The 19,022-nt window shown below is 36.7% G+C and overlaps 1 protein-coding gene across 4 annotated transcripts in view; it reads right to left on the minus strand.

Moving 5' to 3' along the window:
* Positions 1-19,022, minus strand: part of LOC127850513 (uncharacterized) — a 99,923-nt gene that overhangs the window by 9,707 nt on the left and 71,194 nt on the right. For all 4 annotated transcript variants that reach the window (XR_008035330.1, XM_052383601.1, XM_052383600.1 and 1 more), the window contains 6 exons: positions 18,356-18,400; positions 5,769-5,856; positions 4,321-4,907; positions 3,244-3,435; positions 1,775-1,990; positions 155-367 (listed from right to left, as the gene is read on the minus strand). Coding sequence is in view for 3 of the 4 variants with exons in the window: in XM_052383601.1 (XP_052239561.1) it covers positions 155-367; positions 1,775-1,990; positions 3,244-3,435; positions 4,321-4,907; positions 5,769-5,856; positions 18,356-18,400 (1,341 nt within the window). In the remaining variant the exon portion in view is untranslated. The remainder of the gene's footprint in view (positions 1-154; positions 368-1,774; positions 1,991-3,243; positions 3,436-4,320; positions 4,908-5,768; positions 5,857-18,355; positions 18,401-19,022) is intronic.

Genomic DNA, 19,022 nt, shown 5'->3' on the forward strand with positions numbered 1-19,022 from the left:
TCAAATTCGAGCACTGAACTTCAGCTTAAAGCAGAAATCCAGATAAAGACAGTAAAATATTAAAACTGCAACTATCATAAACGACACTTTCATAAACATTTGAGAATTTGAGAAGAAAGTTCGAGTAGAGCCCTTGCCCCTGCCCACAACTCACCTCCAAACCTATTCTGGACAGCAGCTCCTCAACAGACCGGGGTTTAGACCTGCGGTTGGTTCGTCGACGGGACTTCTCTTTGCGCTGGCACACTGGCGTGCTGTCCGTGATCATATCCACAAAGTTAAAGTGGAAGAAGCCCACGCGGGTGTCTACACGACCCTTCCAGATGCCTGAACTTGTCGCCTCCAGGACTTGTACCCGTTCTCCAATCTACAGTCACAATCAGAAATTGAGTAGTGATGTTCATGGTATATACAGTTGACTCTAAGTGCGAATAACTGTCCAATTGTCGGCAAAGGTGAGAAATTTTGTTTTAATACTTCGCCGTCCCGCTTTGCTCGGCTGCTCACGATACTGAGCGGTAGATAATTGATCCATTAATTGCATAATTGACCCCACGTGTGTAATGTCGTTAGCCATTAACACTTGAGTAAGGCATGTCACTTTAAATGTCACTTAAACTGAAATAAACTGCGGAAATGCCGAAAGACTAATTGTTTTTACAAACAATATTCCAAGATGCATTGAGTTATATTTTTGTGTATATAAACCGTCGCGAATTGAAACAGTTTGGATTTAAATTATCGCCAGTGTCTATGTGCTGCTCTGTTATTGCATGACAATTGGTGGGAATGCTAATAAAGATAATAGAGATAAGACTCAGAAAGGCTCTTCATTTTTATTTTATCCTGTAATAATAATCGATCGAACTTTGCATTTCAAACAACAAAATGTTCATGTACAGTTCAGTATTCCGGAACGTGATTTATGGCTGTTCAGATGGAAAACCCTAGTCTTAATTGGACATCAATTGCATCATAACTTTAAATAGCAAAATAACCGGATGTTTACTCGACAGTTTAGAAAAATGATAACCGCATGTGTTCATTCAATTCTGTAACACTTAAAACGTCATTTTAAACATTTAAATAGCAAATTTAATCGTGCCTCGTAAAAACGCGTATATATAAGGTAATAGTTAAGATAGTAGAGAGTATTATGCCACATGGTGACTGCTTTACTAAGACCATTTAGCAGGTATTTAGATGTAAAAAACAAGGTAAATTTTCGTCTCATTTTTTCTTTGAAAATGCCTAATCGGATTTCTCAAACTCTCGTTATCTCGATATTTTTTCTTGTTCCCGCAGACTTCGAGATACGAGAGTCGACTGTATGTACAAGAGACATGCTCTGAGAAAATGTGGTTTAATTCATTAGCATACAGTATTGTCCCAGATAAGCCTGTGCAGTCCACACAGGCTAATCAAGGATGACACTTTCAGCTTGGACTGGATGTAGGTTTAGAAGAGACTTCTTTACAATGAAAAATTCCATAAAAGTGAAGTGTCGTCCCTGATAAGCCTGTGCAGACTTCAAAGGCTAAACTGGGACGACACTTTATGCCAATGTTTGAAACTGGGTTTTCCTTGGCTTATTTGCATTACTTACAAGAAAATGATCTTTTTCATACACCTAAAATGTTGAAGTTGACCATAATATTATATAAATAAATTGAGTGATAATATAGGTTTGTTGAAACAAATTAAATATTAAATGATTGAAATGCGCAATAGCTATTACAACATTATAAAGTCAAGCAGCAGTGACAATTTTTACCTTCAAATGCAGAAAGTCTTTCTCCTCTGCACTGGGTACATAGTTGGAATGCACCCTGGCCATTCCCAACACATGTCCGGAGAAGGAACCCACAAACTCGGGGTCCCCTGCGGGCGCGCTAGACTGGCTCCCCACTCCACTGGAGCTGCTGTCAGCAGAACCGGCTGATAGACTACTGCCCTGCACTGACTGATAGGCTGAACACAGGTGCTGAGACTGCAAACAGGGAGTTACCAGTCTATGTAGTGTATGATATATACTGGTTTGAAAGTGTGTTCATATAAAAAGATTGAGCCCATATTACAGATTAATGCTCAACCCTTGATATTCAGTATATTCTGTGGGTCAAGCCCATCCAGGGATGGGGGATGAGGGCTTAACACAGAATTACCTTACCTTGGGGAAGAACAAAATATTTATGATTCACTATTTTTAGACTTGTTCACATAATTCGGAATTTTGATAAGTTCTTTATTAAAGTGCTTTAAATTGATACATAAAATCAACAGAACTAAATATTTCTAGTATAAAAAAAGAATAGAATTAAAGAAAAAAAGTGAAAAAGTTAACCTCATCAGAGCCTCTGACCTTTGGTTAAAAAGATATTGCTTAAAACACTTGGCCCTCTAGCTGTTACATTACTTTATACTCTATTTAATCAATCCACATACTTCACAAAATATAACAAAAACTACATTAACACTCCTAGTTGTTTGATCGCTTCGCTGCTGTAATGCTTCATAATCATGATTACTCATACACAAACTTGTATTTTCAATTTGAGCCTATAATGCATTGGTGTTATTTTGTCCCTGTATAATTTTATATATTAATATGTGACACAATTTTGGAACAATGTCATTTTGACAATCTGTGAACAAGTCATTTTCAATAGATATACAAACTTTCAATAAACAAATGCAAGTGTTATATAGTTTTAAATCTTTAACTTAAATTTACTAAATTAAAAAAAACACACACTGTTAGATGGCATTTTTTTGTTTAGGTGAAAGTACACATTTTGGCTGGAGTAAATAAGGTTATTTATAACAAAAACATGCGAGTGATTTATGATATATATTTATGATTGTGAGACTGTGGTAAGTTATATATAAATGTTCAGCAGATACGCCAGTTGCACACTCAACCTTGATATGCCACATGTTACCTCTCTTTGCAATGCTTTTGACAATCATATTCATGTACACATATGGAGATATTACTGCAAAAGAATGTTTACATAACAAATAAAGTGAATCATTCGCAACTTCTGTCTAGTGCATGGTTATTTTAACATCATAATACATGCTACAGTTTGCTTGTAATTTATGTGTTTTTCATTGAGCCATATTGATATCATAACAGCTGTAAATAAGGCCTTCCTATAAGCACAAGATTTTAAAATAGCATAATTTGATAAAGTGTCACTTTATTAATCCTGTCGGAGGCCAAATAACACATCCCCCTACCTTTCCATCCCCAATGATGTCGCGTGTGTGAAGTATCCTCTTCCTCATCTCCTTGCCCACGCCCCTGAACTTCTCCATCATGTTCGAGCCCGCTGTGCCCCCGCCCAGTAGCAGCCTGTCTGGGGCGTCCTGGTCGTCAGTGTCCGTCAGCATACCGTCTTCAGCCTGGCCCGAACTGCCCGTACGTGCCCACTGGAATAGTAAATGAGACATGTTCTGGGAAATCTGGGGCTTCAGGCGTGTATGTAAAGTGTCATACCAGATTAGCCAGATTTGAGACCACATTTTCCGCTTTTAAGGTATTTTCTGTTTATGGGACGCCTCTTCTAAACGACATCTATTTCAGGTGGAAAGTGTCATTCCTTATTAACCCATTTATGCCCAGTAAACTTTCCCATCCTTCTAAATTGAATCAATTTATTTCCAAAATTAGGGGTGTCAAGTATATTTATTTCTATATTTAGATTATTTCATAAAGAAATTCATTCAAGCAAATAGCGCAGACCCAGATGAGACGCCGCATTATGAGTCAATAACAATTGTATTTAACGCAGGATTCATGATTTTCAAAATAATGGATCCTGACATAGCTTTGCACAAGTAAATCATGTAAACTTTGTGCTCATCAAGCTATACCTACATATGAACATTAATATTTTTTTTTAATCCAAATGTTCACAATGCTATAACTTATAGATTCTTTGGAATGGTACAGAAAGATTTTAAAATCTCATGGATGGTAATGCTAAGCATCTATACAATAATTATCATATGGCAAGTTGAGCTGGAGATTGAAACCACAGTTGTTTGTATAAAAGGAAGGGAGAGGAGACTATTTTAGAATGTTTATGCAACATTTTGCATTAAGTAACAATATACCAAACACAAATTTTCATCTAAAATTCTTGATGACATTTTTAATTAACTTGAGTGTAGGGCAAGTACTTTCAAATGGGGATTGTATTTTTTGTTTAATGTTCACCCCTATAATCAAATCATTACTGTCATCTAAAGTATAAAATATTGAAGTTTTGCAACTGTAATCAATAGACCCTTCAGGATATCCACTGATCTCACCTTGTGATTCCTCATCTTCTCCATGGTGCTACCACACTTCCTCCGTCCGTTCATCCCTGGCAGCGTATCCGAGCCCACTGACACATTGGACGTGTTGCTTGGGAAGTACATGTCCTCTGGTTGCTGTCCAGACATCATTGCCGAGCATTCCATCGAGTGATCTGACTCCGATGATATAAGCGATGCCTTTGATTGCGTTTTATGAACACACCCAGACGTTTTTATGACACTTAAGCGATCTTTGATCATTTCAATTCCATGTACAGCATATAAGCCTTTTGCCCCTGTGTACATCTTGAGTTCGTGAGGTATAACGGGAGTGTAGATGTTCGAGCCTTGTTTGGTCATATATCCGATGGGAGAATTCACTGCCGAAGCCTGGTTTGAGTTGGCCCGCATGGGTGAGCACGACATTGCACGGCCTGCCCCCGGGGAGTGCAGCTGGTTGGGGTAGGCGATATGGCTGACACTGTGCACCCGTCTGTGTCTGCACCCCTCCTCCTGGCACGCTCGGCACTGTGTCCCGTCCGGATAGCCCGCAGCAAAGTTTCCGAATACGCTGGAATTGCAGCTGTCACAGGTGGACTCTGGAAACAGAGGAAATATTGTTTATCTACTATTTAACTCTTTACAACTTTGATACTTATTTTACGCATTTGTAGTCCCTTTGAAAGTTATATTTAATGAAAGACCTTTCTTACTAGATTTCAGTTTTAAAGGCTCAGTTTCAAACCCTTAGATACTGGTGAGCAGCAAACAGCATAAAACCTGAACAGACTCTGAGTTATTCCCAGGCTGTTCTGGTTTTATGCTGGTTGCACATAGCCATTTTCACCGTGCTTCTGAGTGGGAAAGGGTCAAGTCCAAATCAAAAAGTCTATATAATTTTTTGACATTTTCCATAAAAGTATTGCATTTAATTGATGTCAAAAACATTTAAAAGAATAATCAATATTGTTTGATTAATTCTACTAACCTTCCTGTTATTTTCTTCTGATAGGAAAAATGACTCCAAATAGTCAACCAATGCTCATAGATGTTATGTTACAAATTTATGGCATCTTCAACATTTTAACCGACAAAAGATTATACAACCAGCTATACCTGCATACAATAGGTTGTTCAGAGTGTACTTAGTTTGCATGTGTAATTTAGGCACAATCAATTTAATACTTCAGAAGACAACCATTATCCTGGTTCACCAGTTTTTACGCCCAATGCTATGCATTGACAGTTTCAAGGAAGTGACCTCAGTTCTATCGATTTGTGTCATGTGCCTTCATGTTGTCTTAAATAAATGTCCTTTAATTGATGATAACAATGATCTCCGTCTACTGCAAGTATTTTTCCGCTTTGTTTATATTTATATGGCTATAAGAGAAAATGCTGGTCCACTTGATAAAATGAATTACCCAGTTGTTAACAGAAACAGTCAAACTTTAACATACCTGTATAATTGATGGATGGTGACTTGGTGGGTTTCAGGGATTGACTCTTCTTGGACTTGCTAGACTTCTTGTCTTTGCCAATCAGATCCTGAAAATATGCAATTATTACATGAGTACACTATTCTGTGAATGTTACAGACAGTGGGTTGTGAAAGGTAAAGACAATATGTTGTGAATGTTACAGACACTGTGTTGTGAATGTTACAGAAACTGTGTTGTGAATGGTACAGACACTTTGTTGTGAATGTTACAGACACTGTGTTGTGAATGTTACAGAAACTGTGTTGTGAATGTTATAGACAATGTGTTGTGAATGTTACATACACTGTGTTATGAATGTTACAGACACTGTGTTGTGAATGTCACAGACACTGTGTCATGAATGTTACAGACATAGTGTTGTGAATGTTACAGACAATATGTTGTGAATGTTACAGACACAGTGTTGTGAATGTTACATACACTGTGTTATGAATGTTACAGTCACTTTGTTGTGAATGTTACAGACACTGTGTTGTGAATGTTACAGAAACTGTGTTGTGAATGTTATAGACAATGTGTTGTGAATCTTACATACACTGTGTTATGAATGTTTCAGACACTGTGTTGTGAATGTTACAGACACTGTGTTGTAAATGTTACAGACAATGTGTTGTGAATGTTACAGACACTGTGTTGTGAATGTTATAGACAATGTGTTGTGAATGTTACATACACTGTGTTATGAATGTTTCAGACACTGTGTTGTGAATGTTACAGACACTGTGTTGTGAATGTTACAGACAATGTGTTGTGAATGTTACAGACACTGTGTTGTGAATGTTTCAGACACTGTGTTGTGAATGTTACAGACACTGTGTTGTGAATGTTACAGACACTGTGTTGTGAATGTTACAGACAATGTGTTGTGAATGTTACAGGTAATGATATCTTTTAGCCATTGTCCCCCTATCTCTTATTCAAGTAGGGTACTTGTCAGTTACTGGTTCAATAATATGTTAATTTAGTACAGATAAACCAGCTTACCCAATAAAAGTGTGAAACAAATAACTAATTGCTGTTATATACCTCAAAATTCCATTAGAAAGAGCAAAAAAACGAAATAGGACCAAATAACATAAAAAACAGAATATTGGCCTGCTAAAATCATATATGCACAGCCTAATAAGCATCTAAAACAATGGTTTCTCTCATCAAACCTTCTTTTTAAAATGAATTATCAAAACATATTGCCTACAAAAGCCTTCTGTACCATCATAAAGATTGACATCAGTTTGGATCACATCAAAGGGCAGAATAAAAGTGTTCATGCGCATTTCATCTCTGTTATCACTTGAGATACAATCTTTATTTGGCCCAGTAATCAACTTTTAAGCTCCAAGCAAAACCATAAAAATATACATGGTCTTCAAGCAAGCAAGATGAACTGGGTAGCCTGTGAATCCAAATAAAAGTGTATCATCTTTATCACTGAATGGAACAGAACAAGGTAAATAAATAACACTTAGAAATAACTGACATATTGCAAATTATATGTCAATTTGTAGCTTAAAGTAAGAGAAGATATCCAATTCTTTCTAGTTATTAACAAGAGATGTGTTCATCAGAAACACAATGCCCCCTATTGCGCCGCTTTGAAATTTACAAAAAAAAAAATGTGTGACCTTTGACCTTGAAGGATGACCTTGAACTTCCATCACTAAAAATGTGCAGCTTTATGAAAACGCTGCTTTGAATCTTTTTTTTTTTTTTTTGACCTTTGCCCTTGAAGGATGACCTTGACCTTGAAATTCCAACACTCAAAATGTGCAGCTTGATGAGATACACATGCATGCCAAATATCAAGTTGCTATCTTCAATATTGAAAAAGTTATGGCCAGTGTTAAAGGTTTCGGACGGACAGACGCCATATATTAGACATTTGACCTTGAAGGATGACCTCACCTTCACCTTTCACCACTCAAATGTGAAGCTCCGTGAGATGCACACGCATGCCAAATATCAAGTTGCTATCTTCAATATTGAAAAAGTTATGGCCAATGTTAAAGTTTTCGGACGGACAGACGCCATATATTTGACATTTGATCTTGAAGGATGACCTTGACCTTCACCTTTCACCACTCAAAATGCTCAGCTCCATGAGATACACATGCATGCCAAATATAAAGTTGCTATCTTTAATAGTGAAAAATGTATGGCCAATGTTAAAGTTTTTGGACAGTTGGACAGACGCCATATATTAGACATTTGACCTTGAAGGATGACCTTGACCTTCACTTTTCACCACTCAAAATGTGCAGCTCCGTTAGATGCACATGCATGCCAAATATCAAGTTTCTATGTTCAATAATGCAAAAGTTATGGCCAATGTTACAGTTTTTTTTTCGGACGGACGGACAGACTGACATACACACATACTGACATACACACATACTGACATACTGACTGACGGACAGTTCAACTGCTATATGCCACCCTACCGGGGCATGAAAAGAACAATTAAGAAATGTATCCATTTTACATGGATGACCCCGGAGTTAAATGCCAATAGCAAATAAGGTATTAGATGCCGATGGACAGTCATTAGTGGCATTTATTATTTAAAACTTATGTACAAAAATAAACAGAGGGCAATAACTTCAAAAAATAGGATAGCAAGAGTTATGTTTTTTAGCACTTGACATCCCTTCAACTAGATATACCTAATTATGAAATTTCCAGTTGATGCCTCTTATAGTTTTCAAGATATGCACCAGAAAAAAATTAAGAACACAAACTAACAATTAAAGGGCAATAACTCTAAGATTAGGGGAGCAAATGTTATGGTTCTAATGAGCTTTGCACATCCTCTTAAACAGATCTTGTTATACCTCATATTAAGTTCCAAGTTAAAACCGTAATTACTCTAAGTTTTCGGATATTTTTTTTTTAGTCAAAATAATTATTTGCATGACTTAATTTTCGGGGGGGTTTTGTCTATCATTAATGAATCAAAATTTTTGGACAGTATATTTTACAGCGCTATTTAACCAGATTATGGCCCTGTTTTTGCTTGCATGTCTGAGGGCGATGAACCATAACATTTGCGTAATTGGGTAAATAACTTTTTATAACATTTCAGAAGTTTGATGATGATCCGATGAAAACTGGTGGCATTTGAGAGGGGAAACCAAAAAGAGGGCAGGCCTGACACACTGACGGGCTGACACTCTAAGTGACAATGACGGAAACTATATGCCTCCATTTTGGAGGCATAAAAAACAAGCAAATTCGTAGAATTGATATCCCCCGCAACATATGCTTTGTTTGAGGATGGGTGCAAATCGGACAGATGAACATACTGACAGATTGACGGAGGACAATAACTCAAAACTAAGACAGAGGAAGGTTCTTGAGCCTTCAAAATTTATTTAGGTGAATTAATAAGTCGTGCGTTTTCCACAAAAACATCCTCTGGCGGGGGATATATACTCATACCAAGTTTCAATTAAATCCGCCAAAGCACTTCCAAGGTATGGCTCCGGACACAAAAGTGCCTATAGTAAAAAGCATTTTTTCACGATACAAAGGGCCATAACTCTGTTTTTAACAGATGGTATACAATGCCATTTGGCGTGCATCATCCTCTTATGCATATATATACTCATACGACGTTTCAATGAAATCTGCCAAAGCTCTTCCAAGATATGGCTCCGGACACAAAAGTGCCTATAGTAAAAAGCATTTTTTCACGATACAAAGGGCCATAACTCTGTTTTTAACAGATGGTATACAATGCCATTTGGCGTGCATCATCCTCTTATGCATATATATACTCATACGAAGTTTCAATTAAATCCGCCAAAGCACTTCCAAGATATGGCTCCGGACACAAAAGTGCCTATAGTAAAAAGCATTTTTTAAAGATACAAAGGGCCATAACTCTGTTTTTAACAGATGGTGTACAATGCCATTTGGGGTGCATCATCCTCTTATGCATATATATACTCATACGAAGTTTCAATGAAATCCGCAAAAGCACTTCCAAGATATGGCTCCGGACACAAAAGTGCCTATAATTAAAAGCATTTTTTCAAGATACAAAGGACCATAACTCTGTTTTTAACAGATGGTGTAATGGCGTGCATCATCCTCTTATGCATATATATACTCATACCAAGTTTCAATGAAATCTGCCAAAGCACTTACAAGATATGGCTCCGGACACAAAAGTGCCTTTAGTAAAAAGCATTTTTTTAAGATAAAAAGGGCCATAACTCTGTTTTTAACAGATGGTGTACAATGCTATTTGGCGTGCATCATCCTCTTATGCAGATATATACTCATACCAAGTTTCATTGAAATCCGCCAAAGCACTTCCAAGATATGGCTCCGGACACATAAGTGCCTATAGTAAAAAGCATTTTTTCAAGATACAAAGGGCCATAACTCTGTTTTTAACAGATGGTGTATTGGCGTGCATCATCCTCTTATGCATATATATACTCATAACAAGTTTCAATGAAATCTGCCAAAGCACTTCCAAGATATGGCTCCGGACACAAAAGTGCCTATAGTAAAAAGCATTTTTTCAAGACGAAAAGGGCCATAACTCTGTTTTTAACAGATGGTGTACAATGCCATTTGGCGTGCATCATCCTCTTATGGAGATATTTACTCATACCAAGTTTCATTGAAATCCGCCAAAGCACTTCCAAGATATGGCTCCAGACACAAAAGTGCCTATAGTAAAAAGCATTTTTTCAAGATACAAAGGGCCATAACTCTGTTTTTAACAGATGGTGTACAATGCCATTTGGCGTGCATCATCCTCTTATGCATATATATACTCATACGAAGTTTCAATGAAATCCGCCAAAGCACTTCAAAGATATGGCTCCGGACACAAAAGTGACGGACTGACGGACGGACGGACAGCCGGACAACGCCAAAACAATATCCCTCCGCCTCTGGCGGGGGAAAAAAAATTCAACAAGACTTAGTTTAAACATAACAAAATTTAATATACTTTTAGTAATTTCAAAAAGATTAGATGGAAACTGTGACCTCTATTGTCTACACAAGGTTTTTCTATTATTTGACCTAGTGACCTAGTTTTTGACCCCAGGTGACCCAAATATATTCCCAACCCAGATTTCATAAAGATAAACATTCTGATCAAATTTTATAAAGATTGGATGAAAACTGTGACCTCTATTGTCTACACAAGGTTTTTCTATTATTTGACCTTGTGACCTAGTTTTTGACCCCAGATGACCCAAATACAATCCCAACCCAGATTTCATCAAGATAAACATTCTGACAAAATTTCATAAAGATTGGATGAAAACTGTGACCTCTTTTGTCTTTACAAGGTTTTTCTATTACTTGACCTAGTGACCTAGTTTTTGACCTAGTGACATAGTTTTTGACCTAGTGACCTAGTTTTTGACCCCAGATGACCCAAATACAATACCAATTCAGATTTCATCGAGATAAACATTCTGACCAAATTTCATAAAGATTTGATGAAAACTGTGACCTCTACTGTCTACACAAACAAATTGTTGACGGTATTTCTATTATTTGACCTGGTGACCTAGTTTTTGACCTCAGATGACCCAAATACAATCCCAACCTAGATTTTATCAAGATAAACTTTCTGACCAAATTTCATAAAGTTTGGATGAAAACTGCGACCTCTATTGTCTACACAAGGTTTTTCTATTATTTGACCTAGTTTTTGACCTAGTGACCTAGTTATTGACCCCACATGACCCAAATACAATCCCAACTCAGATTTTATCAAGATAAACATTCTGACCAAATTTCATAAAGATTGGATGAAAACTGTGACCTCTACTGACCTCTACTGTCTACACAAGGTTTTTCTATTATTTGACCTAGTTTTTGACCTAGTGACCTAGTTTTTGACCCCAGATGACCCAAATACAATCCCAACCCAGATTTCATCAAGATAAACATTCTGACCAAATTTCATAAAGATTGGATGAAAACTGCGACCTCTATTGTCTACACAAGGTTTTTCTATTATTTGACCTATTATGTGACCTAGTTTTTGACCTAGTGACCTAGTTTTTGACCCCAGATGACCCAAATACAATCCCAACCCAGATTTTATCAAGATAAACATTTTGACCAAATTTCATAAAGATTGGATGAAAACTGTGACCTCCACTGTCTACACAAACAAATTGTTGACAGACGGACGGACGCACGCACACACATACCGACGCCGGACATTACACGGTCACATAAGCTCACCATGTCATTTCGTGACAGGTGAGCTAAAAAGGTGTCATCTCACATTTGCTTAGAGCTTGTTTTTCCTAATTACTTTAAGGGAATCTACCAAACCAATCACTAGCTTACTTACAATATGCTGGTAACCTCATTTTTGTTATTAGATAAATGGTGTCGTACAACATTCCAGTAGCACTGTGAAGGTAATTAAAGTGACAAGAACCTTGCTGATCAATCAGAAACAATTAGCAAGCATTGTCTGGGCTGGTAGCCTTGATTGGCAGTAGTTCAAATCAATTATCATACATGTATGAGTAGCAGGCCTGCATGTTGCAGACAGATGGGTCATGTGGGGTGACTGATATTGGCCAACACAGTAATAAGGAATTCCTAAAGGGTAAAATACACTGGACTCTTTAATGATTAGGAATTCTTTAAGGGTAAATACAATGGAATCTTAACTGATAAAATGCACTGGAATCTTCAATGATAAAATACTTTGATAATTTGTAATAATATGATGAATTACTTTAGGATCTTTAAGGATGAATTACACTAGTAATTATAAGGCTGCCTTTTTTGAGGACTTTTTATGGTGAGTCTTTTACAATCATACTTCAGCCCTAAGTGTAAAAGGCTTTTAATTAAACCAAGAACTACAACAGCAGCAAAAATCTTTTGGGACAGACTTGAAACACTATGTAAGAAGCAGTGTAACAATTGGGACAGACTTGAAACACTATGTAAGAAGCAGTGTAACAATTGGGACAGACTTGAAACACTATGTAAGAAGCAGTGTAACAATTGGGACAGACTTGAAACACTATGTAAGAAGCAGTGTAACAATTGGGACAGACTTGAAACACTATGTAAGAAGCAGTGTAACAATTGGGACAGACTTGAAACACTATGTAAGAAGCAGTGTAACAATTGGGACAGACTTGAAACACTATGTAAGAAGCAGTGTAACAATTGGGACAGACTTGAAACACTATGTAAGAAGCAGTGTAACAATTGGGACAGACTTGAAACACTATGTAAGAAGCAGTGTAACAATTGGGACAGACTTGAAACACTATGTAAGAAGCAGTGTAACAATTGGGACAGACTTGAAACACTATGTAAGAAGCAGTGTAACAATTGGGACAGACTTGAAACACTATGTAAGAAGCAGTGTAACAATTGGGACAGACTTGAAACACTATGTAAGAAGCAGTGTAACAATTGGGACAGACTTGAAACACTATGTAAGAAGCAGTGTAACAATTATTTTGCAGCAGCATAGCAGTCCTAATGTAAGCAAACAGACCTCGTAACCATCTCAGGTGTGGTATTATACCCAAATGATTATGTCAACATTCACATATAGTTTTAATTTTCATACAAAACTTGAATAATCTTAGCTATCTATTCTACAAAAAATGTATCTGTTTCATGCATTGACGCTTCACAAAATAGCTATCACCAAACTTGGCAATTATTTCAGGCTTTAATCATTTATATATATTTATATTGTGTGTTGCATGTGAATGTATTGTCCTATATTGTATAAGCAATTAATTATTGGCTTTAAATAAAAGACTAATGCGTATACAGAAATGGCTTTCCTGACAATGTTTATTGGGTTTCATTATTCCTTTATACAACCAAAACAGAGAATTTTCATCTCCCTTTCTCAGTCAATTTGTCAATCGACCTGCATGAGAAGTCAAATCGCACATGCCAATATTTCTCATTTACTGCTGCCCCCTGTCTCATACTAATTTAAAGTTGAAGATTCACATGCAGCCAATTATATCAGCCTGAAAGATCAGCTAGTCACCATGACAATTCTCTCTTATTCCTGAATCCAATAACCACATTACTGAGAGAAGTCAAAGGACTGTAAAACTGCAATCAAGTGCTGGCGATAGTCCCATAGTGCATGTGTTCCAGACCGACTATTATTAATACATGAGGACCAAGTCTAGTCCACTAGACTGCATGTTTATACCTGTCTTTTAAATATAATAACAATAATACATTTAAGAAAATTATTCACATAATTATTTGTTTATTTTTTATTTAATATAATTTGCTATGTATGTTTACAGATCAATAATGTTTTGAATAGTCTTAAATGATTTTAATAGCAAGAAAAGATTAAAATCAATATTGCAGTCCCTGGGATTTGCACCCAGGACCTCTGGAAGCCAAAGATAATGGGCTACCACTGCGCAACACAGGTTTCAATAATAACCAGGTAAACATCAACACTATGTTAGTATTATTTTTGTATTGAGATCAAGAGATGTGTTTGTCAGAAACACAATGCCCCCTATTGCGCCGCTTTGAAGCCATATCTTTGACCTTGAAGGATGACCTTGACCTTTCACCACTCAAAATGTGCAGCTCCATGAGATACACATGCATGCCAAATATCAAGTTGCTATCTTCAATAATGAAAAAGTTCTTGCAAAACTTTAACCAAAGTTAAAGTTTTGGGACACACACAATGAATGAATGAATGACAGACAGACAGACAGGCCAAAATCAATATGCCCCTGAACTTTTGATCTGGGGGCATAAAAAGCTTTACAAATGCTTATTATTTTACCAATTTCAATGATAATCATCCATTAATTTAACCTATATTTTTATGCCCCCCTTCGAAGAAGAGGGGGTATATTGTTTTGCACACCAGATGGTTTCCGGATGATAACTCAAGAATGCTTAGGCCTAGGATCATGAAAGTTCATAGGTACATTGATCATGACTGGCAGATGACCCCTAATAATTTTCAGGTCACTAGGTCAAAGGTCAAGGTCACAGTGACTCGAAATAGTAAAATGGTTTCCGGATGATAACTCAAGAATGCTTAGGCCTAGGATCATGAAACTTTATAGGTACATTGATCATGACTGGCAGATGACCCCTATTGATTTTCAGGTCACAAGGTCAAAGGTCAAGGTCACAGTGACTCGAAATAGTAAAATGGTTTCCGGATGATAACTCATGAATGCTTATGCCTAGGATCATGAAACTTCATAGGTACATTGATAATGAATGGCAGATGACCCCTATAGATTTTCAGGTCACTAGGTCAAAGGCCAAGGTCACAGTGACTCGAAATAGTAAAATGGTTTCCGGATGATAAGTCAAGAATGCTTACGCCTAGGATCATGAAACTTCATAGGTACATTGATCATGGCTGGCAGATGACCCCTATTAATTTTCAGGTCACTAGGTCAAAGGTCAAGGTCACAGTGACAAAAAAAGTATTCACACAATGGCTGCCACTACAACTGACAGCCCATATGGTGGGCATGCATGTTTTACAAACAGCCCTTGTTAACATTTATTTTAGTCAGGAGTGTTTTTTTCCTTGTTCATACATAAAAGTAATTTTTTTAATCTATGGAAATTACTTTGAAAATCATCATTTTACCAAACTGTGCCCAAGTCCCTTTAATATTGAAGAATAAAAATCTCCATCATATTCAAATAACCATAAAAACAGAGAGCAGAACATATCATTATCCAGAACTGTTACCCAAGAAATTATTATGTTTCCCCCAAAAATATATTTTCATCTATACAATAGTTAAGATAGCTTGAAAGCCACTTGTTGTTAGCAGGTGAGGACTGACATAAAACTGCTGAAACCCATCAAGCTCTCTGATCATTGGCAGGGGGCTTGGTGGATCAAACAGAGATCATAATATTCTGATGAATTACATTTGCATCTGGAATATCTTAATGTCACAGAGTGTATGAAAACTTGTTAGACACACATATTTATGAATGTGGGTAAAGTGTTGTCCCAGATTAAGCTGTGAAATCCGCATAGGCTAATCAGGGAAGACGCATAACAATAATCCAGTATAGGTGGAAAGATGACCCTTAACACAATTGCATACAGCCCAGTTTTCCCAGAAGCAGCTCTTATAATGCTCATAAACGGGAATCTGCAAAGCTTGTTTAAGAGCTCATTTGAAAATGCTGAAATTTAATAGACAACTCATCTAGCCAGAAAACTTAGATTTGATTGCCTTGTACAAAGGTTTTTGAATTGACAAGGTTTGTTGTTGTTCTACCAAAATGTGTATTAGTTTAAATCCTAACCTGTCTAATACAATAAAACTTTGTTTCTGCTATACTTTGGCTTACATGTATGATACAGCGCTCATATATCTGTACATCTGTACACAACAGTGGAGAGAATGCAATCCTAGGAACAATTTTTATTTGTGAGCGTTATCTCACAAATAATGTAGAGGCAATTTTGCAAATCAGTATGGGATTAACTACGCTAGGAACCATAACCTGTGACTGCCTGTATGGATAACTGCAGTAAAATTAAGCAGACGACGAATGCTGGAGCGTCTGCTCTTTAACCACCACATCTGCCTGTTTATAGTTCCCACTGGTACACTACATAGTGTGTATGTATTCATAAGTATTTAACAGCTTGTAAGACAATGTTGGCCAGTCTAGTGTTTATCATTGAAATCTGTACATATTGGCTGCTTTCAGGGAAAACGGGGCTTAATGCATGTCAAATAAGATTAGCCTGTGCACACTGATTAGCTGTATCAATGATTAAAAAAAAACAACAACACATCTCAACCTGTGCTTTAAGACACACTCTTTATAAATTTGAATTAGTTGTGGTCATTTCAAACTTTCGATATAAAAACATAATTTTGAAAACTGAGTTGCGTCTAAGATTATACAACAGGAAACAAATTCAGTGCCTTCAGCGCTTTGATTACTACATGCATTTGATCAAAGATTCAATGCAATTCTACCTTCCAAACTGCCAGTCTTTCAATATAATAATGCTCATGATCACCATTTTATTTGTTTGGAATGTTAGGAACTGACAGTATCTTCAAAAGCCTTGCAGTAAAATAAAAGCAGCCAATCTATATTCTCACTCTTTTCCTTGATAAGCTGGTTGTCTAGTACTTACTGCATATACTTAGGCCAAAAATAAACAAATGCCATATTTGAATCTGATGAAGGGAGAGAAATGTTGTAGATACTAGAGCTTTGTCACAGATGTGACGTATACCCCCATGTGCCGCATTGACACAGACTATTTTGCATGCTGTCTTCACAAAACAAATAAATCTAAATGGTGATTTTTAAGAATAATTATGCCATTATTATTTATGGCCATTTTGACCTTTGAACTCTTCAATTCTTTCGCATGACACGCCGTCCAATGACCGTGAACAAAATTAATGTACAGAGTCATTTTAAAATCTCACAATTAATGACATAGTTATGGCCCTAGACAAGCTCATTTATGGTTATTTTTCACTTTTAAACTCCAAGTGTGACCTTGACCTTGAAGATATCGACATAATTCTTTCACATGACACATTGTCCAATGACTGTGAACAAATGTACCACGTAATTTTAAAATCTCACAATAAATGACATAGTTATGGCCGGACAAGATCATTTACGGCCATTTGTGACCTTTGAACTCACAGTGTGACCTTGGAGATATTGATGTAATTCTTTGGCGCGACACACCGTCCAATGATGGTGAACAAATAAGCAAAATGATTTTAAAATCTCACAATGAATGACATAGTTATGGTCCGGATAAGTTCATTTATGGCCATTTTGACCTTTGAACTCATTGTTGAACTTGACCTTGGAGATATCGATGTAATTCTTTCGCGCAACGCACCAGCCAATGATGGTGAACAAATGTCCCATATTCAAACTTGACCTATACATCATCTAGATACAACTTGTGACCAAGTTTGGTGAAGATCGGATGAAATTTTGGGACAGACTGACTGACCGACAGACCGACCGACCACCAAAGACCAACAAAGTGACTCCTATATAGCCCCCATTACCAATGGTAATGGGGGTATAATAAATTCAAACACAAGTAATGTGGCCGCGATAGGAATCAAACCAATAATCTTTGGCAATGAAGTCCATCACTCAACTGCAAAGGTGAGTCTGTAAGTAACCCTGATCAAATTGTTAACATATACAGATGTACAATATCCAGTATGTGTAGGATGGATAATAAATTACTGAACTGAGGATTTATTATATGTGGGTGATGTATAATTAATCTAGTATTTAAAACAGAGACTTAACATAACTTGCTACTGAGATCCATCCGCGTCTGAGGCTGCATAATGTGGGGAAACAGCATTCCTCCCTTATTTTCCTTTAAGACTCACAAACGTTGGGACAAATTTTGAATTTGAGCTGCAATTTCCAGCCATGTTTTAACTATTAGATCTGTTTCCCCTGCCATTATAATTGTTATATGAGGGCTAACTAAAAGTCCTGTTGGATTCACATTAAAATGTGCTGTGTTTTACCTGAGGTGGTTCCTCTCTCTTCCTCTCTTCTTCAAACTTCTTCACCTGAAGGCAAAACAGAACACAATGATTACTCAGGGGAAATTATACTGTTAAAGGGAGACAACTCATTTCCGACCCATTCTTTGGTCATTTAAACATCATAAATAGCGCTAATTCTAAAAGGGACCAGATTCTCTTCAACTCTTTGCATAAATTACACAATTATTAAGATGTGGGGGGAAGAAAGTTGATTGTCATCAAAATTAATATGACTGATGGTTTATAATCACTGTCAATGGCAAATGTTCTATGATCAATACATTATTTAGAGTGACTAAGTTTTTGTGGATTACTTAATGCAATAAAGGTGACCCAAATAAGGTGACATCTATCGAATTATGGTACAATTATGGTTAATATTATACCAAGTTTATTTTTCCAAATTTTGATCATTTAAAAAATTACAAATACTGACTGACCTAATGCAGTTTTATCATTTTGTCTATGTCTGTTTCAGCAACTGGTAAAAATATAAACTATAAACACACATTTCTCTGTACCATCAACTCTTTTTTTCCACTAACCCTTACCAGGGGTTTTTTGTAGACAAAGGGGAAGACGCTGGACGCTGTGTGAAAGGGGAAAATAGAGGGCGAGAGAGACATATTTGGGGAAAAAATAAAAA

The sequence above is a fragment of the Dreissena polymorpha genome, chromosome 11, assembly GCF_020536995.1.
Source record: "Dreissena polymorpha isolate Duluth1 chromosome 11, UMN_Dpol_1.0, whole genome shotgun sequence".
Taxonomy (NCBI): domain Eukaryota; kingdom Metazoa; phylum Mollusca; class Bivalvia; order Myida; family Dreissenidae; genus Dreissena; species Dreissena polymorpha.